Source organism: Eptesicus fuscus, chromosome 18, assembly GCF_027574615.1.
Source record: "Eptesicus fuscus isolate TK198812 chromosome 18, DD_ASM_mEF_20220401, whole genome shotgun sequence".
Taxonomy (NCBI): domain Eukaryota; kingdom Metazoa; phylum Chordata; class Mammalia; order Chiroptera; family Vespertilionidae; genus Eptesicus; species Eptesicus fuscus.
The window spans coordinates 37,209,205-37,234,162 of record NC_072490.1 but is presented as its reverse complement, the minus strand read 5'-3'; the positions used below and the strand labels follow the sequence as shown (position 1 = coordinate 37,234,162).

At 49.2% G+C, this 24,958-nt stretch overlaps 1 protein-coding gene across 1 annotated transcript; it reads left to right on the top strand.

Moving 5' to 3' along the window:
- Nucleotides 1-363: 363 nt before the first annotated feature.
- Nucleotides 364-24,958, top strand: CPNE9 (copine family member 9). The gene is made up of 21 exons (XM_008151821.3): nucleotides 364-431; nucleotides 929-969; nucleotides 1,087-1,133; nucleotides 1,255-1,358; nucleotides 1,845-1,881; nucleotides 2,092-2,094; nucleotides 2,394-2,470; nucleotides 7,181-7,244; nucleotides 7,360-7,463; nucleotides 7,701-7,805; nucleotides 9,189-9,230; nucleotides 9,548-9,623; nucleotides 9,731-9,784; nucleotides 10,194-10,255; nucleotides 11,048-11,094; nucleotides 11,968-12,149; nucleotides 12,426-12,553; nucleotides 21,754-21,856; nucleotides 22,521-22,578; nucleotides 22,962-23,035; nucleotides 24,605-24,958. Exons 1-21 carry the CDS (start codon nucleotides 364-366, stop codon nucleotides 24,788-24,790), a joined length of 1,662 nt encoding a protein of 553 aa, XP_008150043.2. The 3' UTR covers nucleotides 24,791-24,958.

Below are 24,958 nucleotides of genomic sequence, written 5' to 3'. Positions count from 1 at the left end.
AATCGCCCATCAGGCGCCCCAAACCCTTCAGCACCGCGGATAGCTCTTCAGGAGGCGTGGGTTTTGCCTCAGAAATGCCCTGGAAAGATTCTCCCAAGGTCTGGGTTGGAGGGGTCTGGGTAAGGTTCCCGGAGGGAGAGCCCGAGGCTGCTCCAATGGGGCGGGGGCCACCCGCAGGGCTGGGCGGGGCTGTGTTGCCTTCTGAAGTTGCTGCCCGCGGCCACAGCCGGGCGCGAGCGGCGGGAGAGCACACAGTGCTGGAGGGAGTGCAGCCGCCACCGCGGCAGCACAGGGGCCGGCCCCCGCCGCCGGTACCCGTAGCCCTCCGCTGCTCCGGCCACCCGACCAGCTGAGAGACCAGTCATGTCTCTCAGCGGAGCCTCTGAACGCAGCGTCCCGGCCACCAAGATTGAGATTACCGTGTCCTGCCGGTGAGCTGGCCAGCTGGAGAGGGCGTAGGCACTGCCCACCCCAACCGGCTCCGGGGCTGGGGCGGACAGGGGCTAGACCCCGGGGGAAGAAGCATCTGGAGCAGGAAAACCGTGGATGCAGACTCCGGGTTCGGGGAGGGGGTTTCCTTGAGCAGCCCCACCCGCAAAAAAAGGGCTCAGCCTGCGGGTTCAAGGGATGGGTCGTGGGGATCCAGTAGATTCTGGGCCCCAGGAGGACAAAGTTCTGAGGCAAACCCTCATTCCTGGGAACACTGTGGACACGGACGTGTCCAGTCCGCAGGGACGCGGTCCTTGGGCTGAGATTCCCGGTGCTGTCCAGGGTGCTAATAACGCGGACCCCCGCTGGATATAGGAATGAGGAAGGGAGGTGCGATTTGAGCCCCATGCCTCCTCCGGGTGCCCAACTCAGGGCATAGTTGAGGCGGTGGGCTTCAGAATGACCCATGCTCTGTCCGTCTGTCTGTCGCTTTCTCTAGGAACCTGCTGGACCTCGACACCTTCTCCAAGTCCGACCCCAGTAGGCGGCACCAGGGCGGGGTGGAGGGCAACTCGGTGTGCGGGCGCGACTGAGGAGCGGGGAGGGGGTGCAGACTGACCTGACGTCCTTCTCTCCCCGCCCCCACTCCGCCTGCAGTGGTGGTGCTTTACACGCAGAGCCGGGCCAGCCAGGAGTGGAGGGAGGTGAGTCCGAGAGTCCTCTTTCAGCCCAGAGTTGCCCCGGGAATGAAACACCCCCCCCCTCGCCCCCTTTGCAGGCTCCGCGGTGACTCTCGGCACCTCGCCCCCCCACCCCCCTATCCAGTTCGGACGGACCGAGGTGATCGACAACACGCTGAACCCAGACTTCGTGCGCAAATTCGTCCTTGACTATTTCTTTGAAGAAAAGCAAAACCTGCGCTTCGATGTGTGAGCCCCGCCCAGAATTCTGGCTTGAACCGCCCCCCGACCTGGATCCACCCGAAATTCTGGCTGGCTACACCCCCTCCCGGCATCCCGGGCTAGTTCCTCCCCAAGGCCCAGTTCGGTCCCACTTTGAAGTGCTCCACTCTAATCTTAACTCCGCCCCACGTCTGCTTCGCCCGCCCTTAGGTCACATCCAATCCAGTTCACTCCCAGAGCCTGGTCCTGCCCACAGCTCTGCTCCCTAATTTAGCTCCACCAGCGTCTAGGTCCCACCCCTCCCCGCCCCTCCCCACCCCCAGCAGGCCCTGACTTGGCTTCGCACCGGTCTGACCCTTTCCAACTCTGACTCCTACCCCAAAGGAGATCCAGGTTTAATTCGGGTCCAAGCCTCTCCCTCCACCCACAGTTTTAACCAGCACTTGAAACTCGACCCCCTCCCAGGCTCTCCCCTACGAGCCCCGCCCGATGCTGCTCTTACTCTCTTTCCAGGTACAACGTCGACTCCAAAACCAACATCTCCAAACCGGTGAGCGTGCGTCCCCTCGCGGTTTGGGCACACAAGCGTCGCTCAGTGTCAAACGACCCTCTTTGGAACCCCCCTACCTCTTAACCCCGACTCTACCTTCTTTGGTCCGAACCCACCCTTCCCGGCCCTTCTCCGGTTCCTGCGTCGGCTTCCCACCTGTGCCTCCTACTCACTGCTCTCTTTCTTCTCGGCCGCTACTGGGTCCTGTAGAAGGTAAGGATGAACCCGGCTGGGCGGAGTGGGGAAGGTGGAGGTGAGGGGTGGGATGGCAGCATGGAGAGCAGTTTAAAATGACAGGACCGGGAAGGGGAGCTTGCTTAGGATTCTTCCCCCGACCCCCTCCACCACCAGCTCTTTTAAAGCACAGACTGGGCCGTGGTTCTTGCTATGTCCCGTCTCCTCGAAACACCTGGTCGTTGTAGCTGGGCTGGTGTGGGCTTTTCTCCAGGGCTGGGCTGGGACTCTGCACCCCCAGCCCCTCCAGGCCTTGCTGACTCCGTGTCCCGGTGCAGGATTTCCTGGGACAAGCGTTCCTGGCCCTAGGAGAGGTGATTGGAGGCCAGGGTAGCCGTGTAGAGCGACCCCTCACGTAAGCGGAATTGGAAGGGGTGAGGGGGGAAGGGTGGGCGCCTCCAAATTCCCCTCCCAAAGATCCTGCTGACCTGGTAGTAGTGGAAGCTGGGATTCCCCCTGGTCAGGAGCCTTCAATGGCTCCCATCACCCTCGAGGGGGAAGCTCTAATCTCTAGGATTTTGTTCAAGTCAGTCTCAGGCCTGGCATGTCTTCTCTGGTTTTCTAAGTCTTTCAACCTATAAGGTCCACTTCCAAGCCCTTCTCCTCCACGAGGTTTCCACTAAGTCAAGTCCTCTGGAATTTATGCACTAAATATTTATTAGCATGTTTCATATGCCATTCCCTGTGCTAGGTACCAGGGATGTATCCATTTCACAAATATTACTGGGCATATACTCTGTCAGCCACTGTTTAAGTGGCTTAGGCTGTAATGGTGAACAAAACAAAAGTTCCTGCCCGCCGAAACCGGTCTGGCTCAGTGGATAGAGCGTCAGCCTGTGGACTGAGGGGTCCCGGGTTCGATTCTGGTCAGGGGCATGTACCTTGGTTGCGGGCACATCCCCAGTGGGGGGCGTGCAGGAGGCAGCTGATCGATGTTTCTCTCTCATCAATGTTTCTGACTCTCTATCTCTCTCCCTTCCTCTCTGTGAAAGATCAATAAAATATATATTTTTTTAAAAAAGTTCCTGCCCTTGGGGAGCTTATACTAAGGAGTGGGGGTGAGACCTACAAAATAGAAATAATAAATAAATAAATTACATAACATATTAGATAGTAAGTGCCATGGTAAAAAGCTAAGTAGAGCAGAATTAGGGTGATTGAAATAAAATGGTTAAGTGGGCCTCTTGGAGAGGTAACTTTAGAGCAATGACCTGAAGGAAAGAGGGGAGTGAGCCATGCAGATATCTGGAGGAGGAATGTTCTAGGCAAAGGAAACTGCCAGTGCAAAAGCCCCATATGTTCAAAGAGCAGCAAGAAGCCAGTGTGGCTGGAGCCAAGGGAGCAAGGGCAAAGAAAGGAGGAAGAGATGTTGGAGAGTTAACAGTGAGGACCTTATAGCCATTGTAGATTTTAGCTTTTACTCTGAGTTGGAAGTCACTGGAGCATTCTGAGCAGAGAAGTGAGGGAATATGACAATGCTTTCAAAGTATGATGCTGGCTGCTGGGTTTAGAATAGATCTTGGGATGACAAAGGTAGAAGCAGGGAGTCAACTGGAAGGCTATTATAGTAGTCCAGGGTGGTAGCTGTGAAGGAGGGGAGAAATGGTCAGATTCTGGATATACCGTGAAGATGGAGCCAACAGTTTCTTGACAGATTGAATATGTATGTCAGAGGAAAAGAGGAATCAAGGATGACACCAAAGCCTTTGACCTGAACAACAGGATGAACGGAGTTGTCATAAACTGAGATAGTTAAAAAAAAAAAAAAAAGTAAGGGAAAAGTAAGTTGGTGGGGAATTCTATCAGAAGTTCAGTCTGACTTGTTGAATTTCATAAATTTTATTAGGCATTCAAATGGAGATGTCAAGTAGGCAATAAGATACATGAGTCTTGCCCTAGCTGATTTGGCTCACTGGATAGAGCATCGGCCTTTGGACTAAAGGGTCCCAGGTTTGATTCCGGTCAAGGGCACATGCCCAGGTTGTGTGCTTGATTCCTAGTAGGGGGCATGCAGGAGGCAGCCAATCAATGATTCTCTATCATCATTGATGTTTCTATCTCTCTCTCCCTCTCCTTCCCTCTCTAAAAACAATAATAATTTTTTTAAAAGATACATGAGTCTTAGATGCTCTTTAAGGCCATAAGACTAGATGAGCTCACCAATGGAGTGGAGAGAGAGAGGATCAAAGAGAGAGGATCTAGTTCCATGAGCTGGAACTAGAAAGGGAGACTAAGAAGAAGCATTAGGTGGTGTTGTCCTGGAAGCAAAGTGAAAGACGTGGATCAAGGAGGAGAGAGTGACTACCATGTCAAAATCTTTTGCATGTTAAGTAGGTGAGAATTAGGAATTGGCCATTGGATTTAGCAAGATGGAGGTCACTGGTGACTCTGACAAGCATAGTTTTGAAGAAGAGACCATTGGAGAAATTTAGAAAAGAATGAAGAGAGGAAAGGGAGTCAAGCAATCTTTCAATGGGGCTTTGCTGCAAAGAATAAAAGAGAAAAGGAGGGGTGGCTAGAGAGGAAAGTGAGGTCAGGAATAGTTTTGTGCCTGGCCGGTGTGGCTCTGTGGTTGAGCATCAACCCAAGAACCAAGAGGTCACTGGTTCGATTCCTGGTCAGGGCATATGCCCCAGTTGCAGGCTCCAATCCCAGTAGGGGTGTTCAGGAAGCAGCCGATTGATGATGTTTTCTTCTTGTCGATGTTTCTAACTCTCTATCCCTCTCCCTTCTTCTCTCTCTAAAAATCAATTTTGTAAAAAAAAGAATAGTTTTGTAATTTTTTAACATGAGAAAAATTATACCACATTTGTATGTTAAAGGGAAAGACCCAGTAGAAACTGAAAAACTGACATAACAAAATGAGGGGGAATTGCTGGAGTGATGTCCTTGTGTAGGTAGGCAAGAAGATGGGAATGTAGCACACAGTGGAGGGGTAAATAGACACATGCATAGTCATTTATAGCATTGGTAGGAAGGTAGTTGTGTGGGTGAAGATACTGGAGGCAGAGGAGATGTGGTGGTGGGTCTGTGGACATTCTCTTCTGGTTGCTTCAGTCTTGTCAGTGAAGTAGGAAACAAGGTCATTGGCTGAGAGTGAGGATGGGGGAGGAGGATTTTTGGGTTTGAGGAGAGTAAAGAAGGAGTGAAACTGCCATCTAGCAGAATTGAAGAGTAAAGGATCTTAGGACATATAGTGTGATTACGGAAGGGCCCTCTTGAGGTTTGTGGTCATGCATTTATAATGAGACTTGCTGGCCAGTGTTGTTCAGTGATTGAGCATTGATCTATGAACCAGGAGATCACTGTTCAATTCCTGGTCAGGGCACATGCCCGAGTTGTGGGCTCCCTTCCCAGTAGGGGGTGTGCAGGAGGCAACTGATCGATGATTCTCTCTCATCATTGATGTTTCTGTCTCTATCCCTCTCCCTTCCTCTCTGAAACCAATAAAAACATATTTTAAAATATATATAATAAAATGAGACCAATTAGAGCCCTGGCTGGGATAGCTCAGTTGATTACAGCATCATCCCAATATGTCAAGGTTGTGGGTTTGATCCCAGTCAGGGCACATACAAGAATCAACCAATGAATGCATAAATAAGTGGAAAACAAGTTGATGTTTCTCTCTCTCTCAAATAAATAAATAAATAAATTTAAAAATGAGATCAACTGGTCATATCAGTTGTATAGGTGCATTATGGGTTGGGCAGAGAATTGGGTTTAATAGGGCAGTGGTTCTGACAAATAAGTATATCAAAGTGAGAGAAGGACAAGGGAAAAAGGGTAGGATGCAAGGCAGTGACTATCATAATCACTGACTGGAATTTACATTGGGTGAGGAGGTGAGAGAGAACACCAAGGAGGCGAAAGGCAGTGAGAAGGCAGAAGGGTCAGTGACTTTGTCCTGGATGTGCAGGTGAAGAGTCCCTGTACTCATCACACTTGTCTTTTTAAAGTACAAAAGGTCAGAGATCGAAGAAGCCAAATAAATGGTTCAACATTCTCATTTTTAAAATGGGGAAAATCACATAGCAAGTCGGTGCCAGGACTTGAATTCGGAACACTTTTGACCTAGCTTTCTCTCTCCCATACTTGGGATCCTTTTGAGGATCAGGGTTCATAGGTCCATGTCAACAAGGTTCCTGACTATTTGGAGACCCAAGGCAAGTTGGAGATGGATGTCCTGGTATGCACCCTTCATGCACATGGGTTAGGAGAGGTTAAGGCTTCCCTTGTCTTTTTTTGTTGCTGTTAATCTATTGATTTCTAAAGAGAGTGAAAGGGAGGGAGGGAGAGAGAGACACATCAATTGGTTGCCTCCTTCAGTACACTACCAGTGCTGGGGATCTAACCTACAACCGAGGTACAAATGCCCTTACCTGGGAAATGAACCTACAACCCTTCGGTGGTGCACAGTCCGAAGATCTAACCACTTAGAAACACCAGCCAGGGCGTCTCTTGTCTTTTTTTTTTTTTAATATGTTTTTATTTATTTTAGAGAGAGGGGAAAGGAGAGGAATAGAGAGATGGAAATATCGATGAGAGAGAAACATCATCCATCTGCTGCTTTCTGCACACCCCCTACTGGGATTGGAGCCAGCAACTGGGGCATGTGCTCTGACTGGGAATCGAACCAGTGACCTCTTGGTTCATGGGTCACGGCTCAACCACTGAGCCACACTGGCCAGGCTCCCTTGTCTTTTATATTTCACTCTTCACAGTCTTTGGAAAGCACAGCATCTTTGACCTGACAAACAGGCCCTTTGCCCTAGATCTGGATAGAAATTCCAGGACTCTTAAGTCCTATGTCTTTCTCATCATACCATTATGAGATGCCCATCTAGGTTATATTAACCCCATGATTCCAGACTATGGACCCCTCCCCAGTCAAAGTTAAGCCCTTCCCCACTAGGAGCCACTCGGGACAGAAGGGGACACATTCAGGGGACTGTCAGTAAATAGCAAATTGAATCCCTTGGCCCACCCACCCAATCCCAGATTGGCCACCCCAATCCTTGTTGCCTACTCTGTCCCCTCACAAAGAGGCTTTTTCTGCTTCCAGGGGTGTACCAGGCAAGAAGTGTGGGACCATATTGCTGACTGCAGAGGAGCTTAGCAATTGCCGGGTTAGTAAGGGCCACATGCTAGACCCAGGAGGCTTGCTTCTCTCCCCAAACTCCCTGTAGTGGACTGTCTGAGGCTATGGGACATTCGAGGTCAACAGCCCAACTTCATCCGTAGGACATTGCTACTATGCAGCTGTGTGCAAATAAGCTGGACAAGAAGGACTTCTTTGGGAAATCAGATCCCTTCCTTGTGTTCTACAGGAGCAATGAGGATGGCACGTGAGTCACTACTTTCTCCAGTGGCACCCAGCCTCTCCCGCTGTGACCATGGGCCCATGAGGGTTCTTAGGTTGGGCATCAGAGACTCCACCAGGACCTGAGTCCAGAATTCATTCAAGGCAGCATAACATGTGCTTAACAAGTGGGAGAATCCCCAAAATCTCTAAGAGTATCAGGCCCTCTCTCTGGGCTCAGTCCTACCCAAAGGCAAGTTTTAATCCTCTTGCTCCTCTCCAGGTTCACCATCTGCCACAAGACAGAGGTTGTGAAAAACACACTGAACCCCGTGTGGCAGCCCTTCAGCATCCCTGTACGGGCACTGTGCAATGGAGACTATGACAGGTCTGCTTCAGCATAAGCTAGGGAGTAAGAAGACAAGGGCATGAGAGTGGGGCCTCAGAATGATGTCAGAAGGGTCATAATAGTGTTAGAGGATCCTGCTCAGTGAGACCGTTTTGGGCATGGAGATGATTGGATGGATAGATAAGTGGGTGGATGGATGGATGGATGGATGGATGGATGGATGGATGGATGGATGGGCAAATGAACAAAAGAATGAGAACATACATCGTGGATTGTCAGATGGATGTATAGACTGGTGAATGGATGGATGGGTATATGGATGGGTGTTATAAGAGGATTGATGGATGGGTAGAGGGGGAGATATATGAATGGATAAGTGGACTGATGACTAGATTAGTGGATGGACAGATTATGTATGAATGAGTAAATAGATAAATGGATGGATGGTATATGAGAGATTGGTGGGGTAGAGCTCTCATTGGTGGACTACAGAGGCAGAGGGATGATTGGAAAAGCAGGAGGATAAATAAATGGAGCGCTAGGTATATTTATGGGTGGACAGATGAATGGACGGTAGATGGATAGATGGGTTAGTTGATGGATGAGTATAAAACAGATGGACAGGCTGACCATATGAACTAATAAATGGGCAGTATGAAGATAGGTGGGTGGGTATAAAGATGGATGGGCATATAAATGGTTATAGATGAATGGAATATCAGATGAACAGATATCAGATGGTCAGGTGTTTGGTTGGATAGATGAATGGACAGGCAGGTGGATGCTTGCATGCATCAATGAGTCAGTGAGTGGCTGTATGTATAGTTAGATGGATGGACAAAGATAGGAATTAATATGTAATTGGATTGGCAAATGTATGGGTAAATGGGTGGCTAGATGGATAGATGGATGGTTGAATGGACTGCCACATAGATAGATGGACAGATGGGGGTAACATAGGCATAGCAGTTAAGAACAAGGTCTTTGGAACCAGGATGTCTGAATTTAATCTCAGCTCAGTTATGATCCTTAGTCAAGTTACTGTTAGTTTGTTTTTTTGTACTTCAGCTTCCTTATCCAAAAAGTAAGAATAACAGTACTTACTTTGTAAGGTGGTTGATAAATAAGACAATCTATGAAAGTGCTGGGAACAATGCTTGGAATATAGTAGGACGTGGTAAAGAATAGCAATAGTGGCACAAATAGCAGCAGTAGTAATAGTAGTACTGGTAATGGCAGTAGATAGTTGGGTATTGTGCATGGACTGATGAATGAATAGATAGAATAGATGGACAAATGGGAGGAACGTTGATGGAAGGACTGATGGGTAGATGGGAAGATAATTTGTGTATGGTAAAGGAGTGGGGGTGTCTCTAAGATTTGTCATACACACCCAGCCTATCTTTATCTTTTGCATTTCAGAACAGTGAAGATCGATGTGTATGACTGGGACCGGGATGGAAGGTAGAACTGCCTTCTCCTGTACTTAACCAAACAGTTCCCTATAATATGTAGTACATTCACTAGATCCCTAAATGGCTTTGGGAATCAGGAAGGGTGATGATAGATACCAAGACCTTGGGTACAACTGATCCCCTCAATTGTCTCTAGTACACGGTCTCTTCCCTTCTCTTCCCCTTAGCCTGGCCATTCTTCTGGCCCCAGCACCAATGCCCTACAGCTCAAGTAGAGTCAGGGGATAGTGAGAATAAAAGTCTGTTTTTAGGGCTGGTTCCAAGCCAGCAGCAGCTGCTACTCACCCACCCCTGGCCTCATTGCAGCCATGACTTCATTGGTGAGTTCACCACCAGCTACCGGGAGCTGAGCAAGGCCCAGAACCAGTTTACAGTATATGAGGTGAGAGCTCCAGCCCTGCCCAGGTTGCCCAGGTCATCCCAGTGTGATCAGTCTGTAGTTCCCTCCCCTGGTTTCCCACCATCATTGTTATTATCTTCCTCACTTAGGTACTTAACCCTCGGAAGAAATGTAAGAAGAAGAAATATGTCAACTCAGGAACTGTGAGTGCTCCCTGGAGCTCTGACCTTCCCTGGATCCTTCTGTGTCTATCTCCATTGACATAGCATGTTGGGGGTACCAAAAGGCTATAGGTACACATTACTTGGATTAGTAATGTTGGGCACAAAGTGGCACCATTAAGTTTTTCCTCTTTTTTTTTTTCCTCAACTGTGGAAATTTTTTTATCTTTACTCTTTTGTAGAACATTTTTTAAAAATCTAAATTGTATTTCCCAATGTAATATACTTTTGGAAATCCAAATATGTTTCCGACAGCTTCCTCTTTTTGCCCTTTCCGAAATTGGAGAAGGTGGGTCAGGGTGTGGCAGGGGTGGCATGATGGGTCTCCTTCCCTTCTGCCACTCCAACTGCCCTTTCTAAAGTAGCAGGGGTTGCCTCTTCTGTCCCACAGGTGACACTGCTCTCTTTCTCTGTGGACTCTGAATTCACCTTTGTCGATTACATCAAAGGAGGGTAAGTTACAGGCTAAGCTCTGGGCTAAATGAGTTCCTCCCAGTTCTGAGCCTCAGTTTTTTTATTTATGAATTGTCAGGGTCCAATGAGATCATGAAAACAAACTTCAAAACACTTGGCAAACTATAAAGCTCTCTGTAAAATGCATAGTGTTCTCGAGGCTTCATCCCTGGCTCTCAGACTCGCTTGAAGTCATGGCTTAAATGTGGCCATGAATGAGAAGCACCTGCTGTTGGCTTAGAGCCAGTCTTAAGATTCCAGACCAGTGGTCTTCAAAGGTGACCCCAGTAATCTGACTGGGACCTATACAAAGTTATGTCTAGGCAAGAGGGGAGAGGTCAAGAGAGAGGGAAAGGCCAAGCAGACTATCGGGACATTCTGCTTGGTTCAGTGGAGACAGGCAGACCTGCGAGAGGTACTTGGCTTCTCTGAGCCTTGCTTTTTCTCCTATGTATGATGGAGATGTTAATTACTACTTTCAGGCTATAGTGAGGGTTAAGTAAAATTACATGCAATACACTTGTCATACAGTAGGCATTTAATTCTGTTACCCAAAGTGTGTTCCATGGACCAGCAGCATCTGCATGACTTGGAAGTTTGTTAAAAATATAGAATCTCAAAAAAATATATATATATATATTTTTTTTTTCTCATGTTCCAACCAGACAATCTAGCTCAGAATCTGTATTTTAACATGATGCCCAGGAGGTTCATATGCACACTAGTGTTTGAGAAATCCTGGTATAATAAGTATTGGCCCCTCACTTCTCAATCCATCTATTTCCCTGACAGGACCCAGCTGAACTTCACAGTAGCCATTGACTTCACAGCTTCTAATGGTGAGGCATGGTTTGGGGAATGGGATGTGGAGGAAGTCCTTAGGATTGGTCTGGATTCCAAGCTAGGGATAAGAGTTCACGTACCTAGTAAGCAGAGGCTTGAGGCAAAACCCAGTGAGGCTGGTACTGGGGCAGGAATGTTGGGAAGAGATTATTGGGTGTAAGGGTGGGCAGAGGGTAGAGGAAAATAAGTGCGTGAATGGATCAGAAAGTTGAAAGGATAGGTAGATCAAAAGGTAGATGAGTAAATGAATGAATGGGAGAGAATAGGGGTATAAAAAGAGATGGATAGATGAATGGGTGTTGAGTGATAGATTAACAGAGAGGATAGATGGGTTTGTAAGAACAATAGAATGCATGGATGAGTATGTGGGTAGGTAAATGCACAGATGTTTAAATTGGGGGCAACAATGGGTAAGTAGATGGGGAATGAATGAGTGGACAGGTAGATAGATGAGAATGAGCAAGTGAATAAATGGAATGGATAGGGATGAATGGATGGGTGGACAGACGAATATGGCTGTATGGATGGATGAAAAAGAAAGAAATGGCAGGTGGACAAGTGGATGGATGGATGGATGGATAGTTGGCTAAGAGAATGAAAAGGCAGATGGATCTAGGTAAACTGATAGATGGAATTATGCTAGTGGATGGGTGAATATGTGGGAAGATAGATAAATTGATGGATAAATGTAGGGGTTGGTGGGTGGACAGATGGACAAATGAATATAAGGGTGATTGGATAAAATAATAAGGGAGTACATGGGTAAAGGGTGGGTGAATGGATAGATGTATGGATGCATACCAGGATAGGCAGATGAATAGATGCATGAGCAAGGTGACTATAAGGCTGGGGCTCCTGTGTCCCTACAGGGAATCCTCTGCAGCCAACCTCTCTGCACTACATGAGTCCCTACCAGCTCAGCGCCTATGCCATGGCCCTCAAGGCAGTGGGAGAAATCATCCAGGACTATGACAGTGACAAGCTCTTCCCAGCCTATGGCTTTGGGGCCAAGCTGCCCCCAGAGGGACGGATCTCCCATCAGTTCCCCCTGGTATGGTATGGGCCAGAGCCTACACTCCATGCCCTGGCATCTGGCCTACCCAAGTTGACAAATTTCTTCTATTTACATTTCTTCTAAGGGTCATGGACCTGCAGAGGAGCAGGAAGCTATGTTAGGGGAGAGGAGCAGGGATGGGGAGCAGGGCTGGAGTTTGGGGGGCGGGGCATGAAAAGAGAGTGATGATAAAAGGAAGGAGTGAGCTTGGATCAGAGCACTACTGGGTGTACCCTGCATGGGCCCAGCCCAGCAGGGCATCTTCCCTGACAGAACAACAATGATGAGGACCCCAACTGTGCGGGCATTGAGGGTGTGCTGGAGAGCTACTTCCAGAGCCTGCGCACAGTGCAGCTCTACGGGCCCACCTATTTTGCTCCTGTCATCAACCAGGTGGCCAGGTAAGGTAACTTGATGGGTTTGAGGAAAACAAGGGGACCCAAACAGGGGACTGACTCCCCAAGGATAGTTAGAACCATTCTTAGTGAACTTGGGCTTTGGGGAGAGGGTGAAATTTTATGTTAGCCAGCCCTTGGTATAAAGAGTTTATAAATGCCTTATTCTGGGTCAGAGAGGGTATCAGCAAACTACCCCAGCCCCATTCCCTGGGAACAACTGAAACCGCAAGTTTGGGGGAGAGAAAGGCCAAAGCACAACAGTTAAGTTACAAGCTTTGGCATCAGATCTGGGAGAGATCCTGTTTCCACCACTCACTATGTGACTTATGCAATTTAGCCTCTCTAAGCCTCCATTATCCTATCTAATAAAAGAATAATATGCAAATTAACCATCACTCTGCTACACCAAAAGCCACGCCCACAAAGCCAATCAGGAGCAAATATGCAAATAAACCCAACCAAGATGGCTACGGCCACAGACAGCAGGAGGGAGGCTTGGGTTTCCCGGCAATGGAGGAAGCCAAGCTTTCCTTACACCCTGGCCGGCCCAGGCCTCCACTTAAGGCTACAAAGTTTCAATTATAGAAGATACATAAATCCCAACAGAAATGGTTGCCGCCACAGAGCAAGCAGAAGGCTTGGCTCTGCTCCAGGCTACAAAGTTTCAATTGTAGAAGATAAACAAACCCCAGATACCAGGGCCTCTGTTTGGGTCACCAGGGGGCGTGGCTGGCCTGCAAACCACCACAGGCCCTTCGCCCAGGCCACCCCACGCCCCAAGGGAACCCCCACCCTGATCCGGGACATCCTTAGGGCAAACCAGCTGGCTCCCACCCATGCACCAGGCCTCTATCCTATCTAATAAAAGTAATATGCAGATTGACCATCACTCCAACACACAAGATGGCTGCCCCCATGTGGTCAAAGATCCTGCCCCCATGTGGACACAAGATGGCCACCACAATATGGCCAGCAAGGGAGGGCAGTTGGGAGGGACCAGGCCTGCAAGGGAGGGCAGTTGGGGGCGATCATGCCTACAGGGAAGGGCAGTTGAGGGGGGGGACCCAGGCCTGCAGGGAGAGCAGTTGGGGGTGACCAGGCCTGCAGGGGAGGGAAGTTAGGGGCAAACAGGCCAGCAGGGGAGCAGTTAGGCATCAATCAGGCTGGCAGGGCAGTGGTTAGGGGATGATCAGGCTGGCAGGCAGAAGCGCTTAGGGGCAATCAGGAAGGCAGGCAGGCGAGCAGTTGGGAGCAAGCAGTCCTGGATTGTGAGAGGGATCCCAGATTGGAGAGGGTGCAGGCTGGGCTGAGGGGACCCCCCCCACACACACACCGTGCACAAATTTCATGCACCGGGCCTCTAGTGGGTGTAATAATGGATAACAATAGCCCCTTCTTTATAGCGTTATTGGGAGGTTACAATTAGATAACAATGTAATAATTATTATTATTTTCTTTTTTTTACCACCATTAAAATTTAAATCTTTTTAAATTTATGATTATGCATTCATTGGTTGCTTCTTATATGTACCCTGACTGGGGGTTGGCTGCCTAGCTAGTTTGGCTTAGTGTATGGAGCGTTGGCCTGTGGGCTGAAGAGTCCTGTCAATTCCGGTCAGGGGCACATGCCCAGGATGCGGGCTTGTTCCCCTGTGGGGGGCATGCAGGAGGCAGCTGATCGATGTTTCTCTCTCATTGTTGATGTTTCTATCCCTCTCTCCCGCTCCCTTCCTCTCTGAAATCAATAAAAATATTTTTTTAAAAATAAATTAATAAAAAATACTCGTATAAGAGTATGCCCTGGCTGATTTGGCTCAGTGCTTAGAGTATCTGCCCACAGACCGAAAAGTCATGGGTTTGATTCCTGGCACATACCTGGGTTGCAGGTTCATTCATTTCCCTGCCTGGTTCAGGCACATATGGGAGGCAACCAATTGATGTTTCTCTCTCACATCGATGTCTCTCTCTCCAAAATCAATAAAAACATATCCTCGGGTAAGGATTTAAAAAACAAACAAATAAAAATATGAGTAACACCAAATTTTTTTAAGCAGACTTTAAATATGTTTTCATTGATTTTTTTAGAGAGAGAAGAAGGAAGAGGGAGAAAGGTAGAAACATCAATGATAGAGAAACATTGATCAGCTGCTTCCTACATGCCCCTACTGGGGATCTAGCCCACAACCTGGGCATATGCTGACAGGGACTCAAACCAGCAACCTCTTGGTACATGGGTCAGTGCTCAACCACAGAGCCACACAGGCCAGGCAGTAACTCCAAATTTTCAGAATAAAAATAAAATAAAGTCCAGATCACATATAAAATTATTTTGTAAATGCAAATAAAAAAATGACAGAACTAAAACTAAACATGTATCAATAAACACAAGTTGGATAAGCTCACCTACTAAAGGAAAAATACTCTCTGATTAAATTAAAAAATAAGTCATACTAAATGCTGAATAAAAGAGACCCAACTAAAACAAATTACCTCAGAAAGCTTGAAAGTAAAAATATGAAATAAAGAAACAAAACTAGCCTTGGCTGGTTTGGCTCGATGGATAGTGTTGGCCTGGGGACTGAGGGGTCCCAGGTTCGATTCCGATCAGGGGTGCATGCCCGGGTTGTGGGCTTGATCCCCAGTGGGAAGCGTGCATGAGGCAGCCAATCAATAATTCTCTCTCATCATTGATGTTTCTATCTCTCTCTCACTCTCCCTTCCTTTCTGAAATCAATCAAATATATATTATTTTTTTAAAAAGAAACAAAACTGATAAAAGTGGGAGTATTTTAGGGAGATTTATATGTCCATAGACTTTCTTTTTCCCTAGTAAAAATTTATTTTTTAATTCATAATAAGGATGATAGTTTATTTAATTATAAAAGTAACATAACGCATAACATTGCTATAGAAAATTTCAAGGATGGAGAAATAAGATATCACCCAGAATACTGCCCAACATATATATATGTATTTTGACAGTCTTTTCCTTATGCATCCATAATTGCAGTCAAATTACATGTAATATTTCACTACTGATGTTTTCACTTAATACTAGAGCCTGAGCATATTCTTTAGTTGTTATTAAACAGACTTCTTAAATATTATCTTGGATAAGTTCATTCATTCATTCATTCATTTAATAAACATTAAGAAACCCTAGCCGGTTTGGCTCAGTGGATAGAGTTGGCCCACAGACTGAAGGGTCCTGGGTTCGATCCTGGTCAAGGACACGTGCCTTGGTTGTGGGCTTGATCCCTGGCCCTGGTCAGGCTGTGTGCAGAGGCAACCAATTGATGTGTCTCTCTCACATGAATGTTTCTCTCTGTGTGTCTCTCCCCCTCCCTTCCACTCTCTCTAAAAACCAATGGAAAAATATGCTCTGGTGAGAATTAACAAATAAATAGATAAACATTAAGAAAAGGGGCAATGTAACATGAATGTGGGATGTGGAGTGAGACTAGCTCATACACACACTTACCTCTTACTAGCTGTAAGACTGGGCAAGGCTCTTAACCTCCCTGTGTCTGTTTCCTCATTTGTACAATGGGGATAATAATATCCACATCACAGGGTTGTGAAGACTAACTAAATTAACATCTGTCAAGCACATAGAACAGTGCCTGCCACATCATAAGTACTATAGGTGTTAGCTATTCCTGTTACTATTATTATAGTTATTACTATTCAAAGGGCATCAGCTGTGTGCTCAGTTCTCTGCTGATGCACTGGAGACTCACAGATGAATCAGATTTAGTCTCTACCCTTGGGAGTTCCCACCTTGGTGCAAGAGACAGAAATATAAATAAATCATTACCTTCTGTAGGCTAGAGCTTCCCAGACTTTTCCAGCAAGTCGCCTGTCAGCAAAGGCAAGTGACTGCTTCCCCCAGGGGAATCTGGGGGCACAGCTGAAAGCAGCCAGACTGAAAATGTCTTTGAAGTCCCCATATTTTATCTTAAAAATTCATACACATTTTACATTCTTCTCACACTGTGTCCATGTTTGCTTTAATTTAGAAAAAAAAAGTGTTTTAAGTGTACATAGAGTCATCTAGCTTTATCCACATCATCATACAGAACAATGGATGGACCATGTATTCTGTTGCCTTGGGTCCCCCTACGCACACAAGCTGGTACCCAAATGGGTGTGAGAACCCATTTGGAAGGGCACACAGCCCATTTCAGTGGGCGATATCCTAGAAGGCAGAGGGAGAGGAGAGGAGGGCATAACTTAGTCTGAGAAATCCAAGGCAGCCTTCTCATGAAGGGGCTGCCACTCTGGGTCTAGAGGGCAAGTTGAACTTTATCAGAGAAGGGAGTAGAGAAGGTCTGACAGAAGGACCACATGTGAAAAGCACAGAGGTGTGAAGGGGCAAGCTCAGGAAGGAGTGAACAGTACATGAGGATCAGAATGTGCCGTGTCTGTGGGATGGAGGAGTATCCAAAGAACAGCCTGGGAATGGAGAGAGGGCATCAAGAGCTCAGGCTTTAGGCTCAGTTGGTCAAGCATGGGGTTGGACCATGGCCTCACCATCCCCCCTTGGGGATGCTACTTAATGTCTCTGAACGTCAATTCTCTCATTTAAAAAATAGGAATAAAAATGTGCCTACCTTATAGAATGGTTGTAAGGATTAAATTAGATCATGTACATCAAATGTGCAGCTATGGGTGTTTTTTTAAATATATTTTTATTGAAGGGAGAGGGAAAGAGAGATAGAAACATCAATGATGGAGGAAAAAAATCATTGACTGGCTGCCTCCTACACGCCCCCTACTGGGGATCGAGCCTGCAACCCTGGCATATGCCCTGACTAAGAATTGAACTGTGACTTCCTGATTCATAGGTCAACACTCAACCACTGAACCATGCTGGCCAGGCTGTAGACATGATTTTAATGATCATAGATGACTCTTCATTTTTTACCACGCAGTAGCCAAGTGGGGCACAGACTGGCCTCCCCCAGCCCGTCACCCATCTCAAAGGTCTAAATGGCCTTGGTAATGCCAGGTATCTACAGAGATGTACCTCCCTAGCCCCCAAACCACTCCATGCCTCCCATTGCCCCTGGCTCACAAATCCCTTCATGTGTGGGCCTTCACCCACTGTACCAGCCTCATCTCTCTCCTGTAATCCTACATATGCCACTAGAACATATATCTTGGTTTGCACATGCAAACCTTCTCTCTGGAACACTTTTCCTTTTACCTTCTCTCCCCTCCCCCCCCCCCCCACACCTCTCTTCTACCTCGGCAACACCTTCATTTGGCTAACTTGTACTCACTTTTGTCTTAGGTTAGATGTTATGTCCTCAAAGCCCTAACCTCAATGTATCATAATGGTGTAAGCATTCATCTCCCCAGTACAACATCCTATTCTCTGCGGCATGCTCAGCACTGAGCTTGGTGCCTGACACATAGCCGGTGTGCAGTGATATTTGTAAAATGAGTGACAGGAAAGGGTATCAGTCCAGGCCTATGAAGAGGCTGTGGCCAGAATTCAGAAAGGGAACAGGGGCTGCTAAGGAAGATTATAACCCAATTCCACCGGAGGCACTGGGCAAACTGAGCCATAGCTATTTGAATTCTCCACCATGCTTTCCTCTGATTTTTAGATATTAGGCTTAAATGCCAGCACAGTTCAATAGAACTTTCTGTGATGATAGAAATGTTCTATAACTGTGATGTCCAATATGGTCACTGAACACTTGAAACATAGCTAGGGTGACTAAGGAACTACATGTTTAATTCTATTTAACTTAATTCACTTACATTTCAATAGCCATATGTGGCTAGAAATACTTTACTGGATGGAGTAGTTCCATCCTTTCCAACACACACAGGCCTGAGAATGGATCTCAGGAGACCTGGCTCTCCCTTGGCCTTTGTGCTCTCTCAAGGCCTTGTTTTTCGCATATGTGAAATAAGGGGCCTGGACCCAATTACTTCTGAAGTCCTTTTCACATGGAAAAATCTTGGATTCAAAGATTGATGGTAAGAGAAGAAAAAAGAGTTATACTGACTGGGGACCCAGCAGCCCAGGAAATGGGCTGTGTTCAGCAGAGAGGGGAAGGGAGTGAGGTGAAATAGGTGAGATGAGGGAAGAAAGGAGGCCTTCAGCCTTTGGGTCATGCTCTTGTATAAATACCAAAATCTTCCCAGGGGCGACCAAGTCCTATGTGGTCTGGCTCCGACCCTACCTCAGCCACATGGTCCAGTCTGCTTCCCTCACTTTCTAGGCTCCAGACAGGGTGGGCTTCCTTCAGTCCCATCACAGGACCTTTGTCCATGCTGTTCCTTCCACCTGGAATGATGCCCCCTTCGTTTAACCTCTCCTTCATCGCTGGATCCCGGGTCCGGGTGAGGCTGCGCCCCTGGGTCCAGGTGTGGCTGGATCCCAGGTCCGGGTGAGGCCGTGCGCCCCTGGATCTGGGTGAGGCTGGGTCCCAGGTCCGGGTGAGGCTGCACGCCCCTGGGTTCGGGTGAGGCTGGATCCCGGGTCCGGGCGAGGCCACGCGCTCCTGGGTTCGGGTGAAGCTGGATCCTGGGTCCGGGTGAGGCCGCGCGCCCCTGGGTTTGGGTGAAGCTGGATCCCGGGTCCGGGCGAGGCCGCGTGCCCCTGGGTTCGGGTGAAGCTGGATCCCGGGTCCGGGCGAGGCCGCGTGCCCCTGGGTTCAGGTGAAGCTGGATCCCGGGTCCGGGTGAGGCCGCGCCCCTGGGTCCAGGTGAGGCTGGATCCCGGGTCCGGGTGAGGCCGCACGCCCCCGGATCCGGGCGAGGCCATGCGCCCCTGGGTCCGGGTGAGGCCACGTGCCCCTGGGTCCGGGTGTAGCTGGATCCCGGGTCCGGGTGAGGCCGTGTGCCCCTGGATCCGGGTGAGGCTGGGTCCCGGGTCTGGGTGAGGCCGCGCGCCCCTGGGTCCGGGTAAGGCTGGGTCCCGGGTCCGGGTGAGGCCGCACCCCTGGGTCCGGGAGAGACCACGCGCCCCTGGGTCCGGGTGAGGCTGGATCCCGGGACCGGGTGAGGCCGCACACACCAGGGTCCAGGTGAGGCCACGTGCCCCTGGGTCCAGGTGAAGCTGGATCCCGGGTCTGGGTGAGGCCGTGTGCCCCTGGATCTGGGTGAGGCTGGGTCCCGGGTCCGGGTGTAGCTGGATCCCGGGTCCGGGCGAGGCCGCGCGCCCCTGGGTCCGGGCGAAGCTGGATCCTGGGTCTGGGTGAGGCCGTGCACCCCTGGGTCAGGGAGAGGCCATGCGCCCCGGGGTCCGGGTGAGGCCACGTGCCCCTGGGTCCGGGTGTAGCTGGATCCCGGGTCCGGGTGAGGCTGTGTGCCCCTGGGTCTGGGTGAGGCTGGATCCCGGGACCAGGTGAGGCTGCACACACCTGGGTCTGGGTGAGGCCACGCGCCCCTGGGTCTGGGTGAGGCTGGGTCCCAGGTCTGGGTGAGGCCGTGCGCCCCTGGATCTGGGTGAGGCTGGGTCCTGGGTCCGGGTGAGGCTGGGTCCCGGGTCCAGGTGAGGCCGCGCCCCTGGGTCCGGGAGAGGCCACGCGCCCCTGGGTCTGGGTGAGGCTGGATCCCGGGACCGGGTGAGGCCGCACACACCTCGGTCCGGGTGAGGCCACGCACCCCTGGGTCCGGGTGAGGCCGTGCGCCCCTGGATCCGGGTGAGGCTGGGTCCCGGGTCCGGGTGAGGCCGTGCACCCCTGGATCTGGGTGAGGCTGGGTCCCGGGTCTGGGCGAGGCCGCACCCCTGGGTCTGGGAGAGGCCACGCGCCCCTGGGTCCGGGTGAGGCTGGATCCCGGGACCAGGTGAGGCCGCACACACCTGGGTCCGGGTGAGGCCACGCGCCCCTGGGTCCAGATGAAGCTGGATCCCGGGTCCGGGTGAGGCCACGCGCCCCTGGGTCCGGGTGAGGCTGGGTCCCAGGTCTGGGTGAGGCCGTGCGCCCCTGGATCTGGGTGAGGCTGGGTCCTGGGTCCGGGTAAGGCTGGGTCCCGGGTCCAGGTGAGGCCGCGCCCCTGGGTCCGGGAGAGGCCACGCGCCCCTGGGTCCGGGTGAGGCCGTGCGCCCCTGGACCCGGGTGAGGCTGGGTCCTGGGTCCGGGTGAGGCCGTGCGCCCCTGGATCTGGGTGAGGCTGGGTCCCGGGTCCGGGTGAGGCCACGCTCCCCTGGGTCCGGGTGAGGCTGGATCCCGGGACCGGGTGAGGCCGCACACACCTGGGTCCGGGTGAGGCCATGTGCCCCGGGGCCTGGGTGATGCTGGGTCCCAGGTCCGGGTGAAGCCGCGCCCCTGCGTCCGGGTGAGACCAAACCAGAGGGAGTCGGACCTGCATTACCACCATTTGTCCACCATCCAGAGCTGAAAAGTCAGTGCCGACATGTACACATAAGGAACTGGTGGACATTGAAATTGGGTCTCAAAAGAACTGTTGGTCCAGAAAGAAACTTACTACAGACGGATTCATTTGCCTGTCAGCATAACTATTATTGCTCGTCTCACATTCGGTTCTTATAAGTGTATTTCTAATGACACATGATCTCGCTCATGTTGGGCCTCAGAGGGAGGGTAGGAGAGGGTGGGGGTCGGGGGGAGAGATCAACCAAGGGACTTGTGTGCATGCATATGAGCCTAACCAATGGTTAAGGACAACAGGGGTGTGGGGGCATCGGTGGGGAGGGGTGGGGGATGGGAATGGGGGGATGAGGACAAATATGTGACACCTTAATCAATAAAGAAATTTAAAAAAAAAAAAAAAAAAAAAAAAAAAAAAAAATAACCTCTCCTTCATTCTCAAACATTGTTTCCTTAAATAAGCCTTCGCTGATTTGGACTATGCCAGGAATCCCTACTATACACCCTCACAGCAGTGTCCCTTTCTAACACAGCACTCATAAGTGTAATTTTATACCTATTTCAGTGGTTCTTGAATCAATATCTGCTCCCATTGAGAGGCCTGCGATAGACTTGTTTTTTCTCGTGGTGTACCTTCAGTGCCTAACACAGAACCTACCATACTAAGTGCTCCACAAATGTTATTGGCAGACAGTGGCAGGCAGCCAGGTCTAGGGAAGGAGCATGAGCTTCAGAAGCCCCAATCCTTGCCTGGCACTTACATGCTGGCTGTGGAAGCTCTAGGAGTAGGGTGTTCTCATTGGTCTCTCTGGGCTTTCAGCTGGATTCTGTTCTTGGCCTCTCACTCAGGGCTGCAGCCAAGATCTCTGATGGTTCCCAGTACTATGTTCTGCTCATCATCACCGATGGCGTCATCTCTGACATGACACAGACCAAGGAGGCCATTGTCAGTGTGAGTCTGAGGAGGAGGGCTTGGCAGGGAGGGGTCACTGTTAATAACTGTGAAGGGGTTGAGATTTTAATTTAATGTTAATTAAATTAAGTAATATTTGTCAAAAAAAAAAGTAATACTTGTCAAGAGGTTTAAAGCTAACAATCTAGCCTGACAGTTTCATGAATGCTAGCAGAAGACACAAGACTCGTGGAATAGGGACAAAGAACTCTGTTGTTCCCAGCAATAGCAGTAGCTTGAGTATCAGTGTTTTCTCTTATTCTCTAAGCCCCAATTCCCACAAGAGGATGTTAAGAGTCAGATGACACCTGCATCCAGTCAGTTGCATTACAGAACAGAAACCCTGAGCTTAGGAAACCCCTATGTTTTATAATGGGCAGTAATGTTTGGAAGACAAGCTTGGGTGCCCAGTTTCTCCACTTCGTTCCGGTGTGAGACATTTTATTATACTGGGCATTAAACAAAGGTGCCCTTGGCTCTAAAGAAAGACACTATATCTTTGATATGCAGACATCCTTGCAAAAATAGTCTGGAACAAAGGAAATCAGTGCCTCTAACTTGCAAGATGTGCAGAAATATAACACATGCACAAAAAATTGCTCTCAACAGTCACCTCCCTTATTATGGCTACTCACCCCAGACATTCATCCTCTTTCCCTCACAGGCCTCCTCACTGCCCATGTCTATCATTATTGTTGGTGTGGGACCAGCCATGTTTGAGGGTGAGTAGGATGGGGGTTGTCCCTGAGTGGGACCAATAATTGGGGAAAATGAAGGAGAAACTGGGCACCCAGGCCTGCCCCCCAAAAAAGATAGGATGGATGCCTGTGTTGGACCTTGGCCAAGTCACAGACCTTTTCTGAACCTCCTTCCTCATCATAACCAAGGCTGTTGATCTGAATACTTCCCTCTTGGGATTCCTGGGAGGATGGAATGTGTGGAAAGGCATAATAATAATAATGCCACAGCAATGCCTAATATTTGTAGAACTTTGACAATCATGAGGCATTCTCATGATGACTCCAAAGGGGAGCTGAGAGGGAAGGGGCAGCTGGGTTGGTTGGTGTGGGAGAGGTCAATCAGCTGAGGGGTGTCTTTTTTGCAGCAATGGAAGAGTTGGATGGTGATGATGTGCGTGTATCCTCTAGGGGACGCTATGCTGAGCGGGACATCGTTCAGGTAGACCTGACCAGGGAGAGGAAGTCATGGAGCTGAAAGGCATGATGGGAAGGAGAGACTAAGTTGACAGCCATTCTTTCTCCTGCCTTCTTAATCACCCACCTTTCACCCCTCACTCTTGTAGCCCTCCTGCTTTCACTGAACAAAATCTTTGTGAGAAACAGGGAGGTTGCTATAGCCATTATAGATCCATAGTGTAGATTCCCCAAGGCCTCTGCCCTCTAATGGAGGCAACCAATAATAATCACACAGCTGAACATCTCATTAGATTGTGGTAAGTGCTCCAGAGGAACAGCAAATGTCACTATGAGAGTCTATAATAAGGACCTGTCTTAGGTAGAGTAGTCAGGGAAGACTTCTTCGAGGAAATTACATTTGAGCTGAAAACCTATAAGCATTACAGGCAGAGGAACAGCATGGAAGAAGGCCCTGAGGCTCAGAAGAATTGGTCCAATCATGGAAAAGGCAAGAAACCAGGGTAGCAGGATCACAGTGAGTAAGAGAAAGAGGAAACCAAGGCTATGTGATCATGGAGACGATTTGGGATTTTGTTCTTTAAAAATTGGAAAGCTCTTGAATGATTTCACATAGGGAAGTGAGATGGTCAGACTTCCATTTTAAGAGGACCTCTGCTTCATGGAGAGTGGACTGCAGCAGGGCGAGAGAGAAGGGAGGTAGACCCATTAGTGAAGAAGCCTTTAAGTAGTAGAGGGAAGGTGATCGGGATCTGGATGGGAAGAGAAGCAGTCAGGATAGAGAGAAGAAGCAGGTTCAAACGATTATTTAAGAAAAAAATTTACAACAGCTTACTATTTGATTAAGTGGTGATGGTGAGTGAGTGGGGCTTCAGGATGATTCTCAGTTTTCTAGCTTGAGCAACTGGTAATAGTCCCATTAACTGGGAAGGGAAAAGCTGAAGGAGGAGCAGATTTGGCGGAAAGGATTAGAATTCAGTTGTGAACACATTGGATTTGAGGTATCTAAGACAACTGAATGGAGATATGATACAAGCAACTATATATGTGGTTCTGGAGTTTAAGAAGAGGCTAGGGATGAATATATAAATTTGGGAGTCAACAGGGAACAGTTTTTAAAGTGACGGGAGTGTATAAAATCACTCAGGAAGAGAATTGAGAGAGAAGGAACCAAGTTTAGAGATTAGCTAGAATTCAGAGGAATGGGGGGAAGGGGAGCTTATCCAGAAAGATAGGAGAAAATCCAGCAATGTGGTGTGTCAAGAGTGGATGTGTCATGATCAAATGTAATGGAGAGAGAAGTAAAATGAGGACTGACAATTACTACCCATTGGACTGATTTGGGAACATGGGGCTGTTGACAACAGTACCAAAAGCAGTTTCGGTAGATTGTGTGAAGCCAGACTGGAGTGAGTTGAGGATGAATAGAAGGTGAAAAAAAAAAAAGGGTGGAAAGAAAGCAATATCCCTCAGGTTAGAGGGATATTTGGAAAGAGATGTTAGGGGTCAAAGAGGAAGCCTCCCTACTGCCCCTCTTCCCCACTCCCCTCCCTCCTGGCCATCGCTCACACCTGATTGTCTGTGCCTGTCCTAGTTCGTCCCATTCCGAGACTATGTCGACCGATCAGGGAACCAGGTGCTGAGCATGGCCCGACTAGCCAAGGATGTGCTGGCGGAGATCCCAGAGCAGCTGCTGTCCTATATGCGCACCAGGGACATCCAGCCTCGCCCCCCACCCCCTGCCAACCCCAGCCCGACCCCAGCTCCAGAGCAGCCCTAAGGAGCCTACTTATCCAATGCCTGCAAACTGCCCACCTGCCCACCCACTGCTTCTGCAGAAAGCCAGAGGCACCTGGAGCCCTGGAACTCACTGGGAGGCCAGCTTGGAGGATCAGTGCTGGCTGGTCAAGTCCTCCACTCCCTTACCCACAGAAGGGCCTTGCACTGT

Coding starts and splice junctions, on each gene's coding strand:
- CPNE9 (XM_008151821.3), top strand. CDS start 364: ATGTCTCTCAGCGGAGCCTCTGAACGCAGCGTCCCGGCCACCAAGATT. Junction 7,245..7,359: donor AGGAGCTTAGCAATTGCCGG/GTTAGTAAGGGC, acceptor CTTCATCCGTAG/GACATTGCTACTATGCAGCT. Junction 23,036..24,604: donor CTGAGCGGGACATCGTTCAG/GTAGACCTGACC, acceptor TGCCTGTCCTAG/TTCGTCCCATTCCGAGACTA.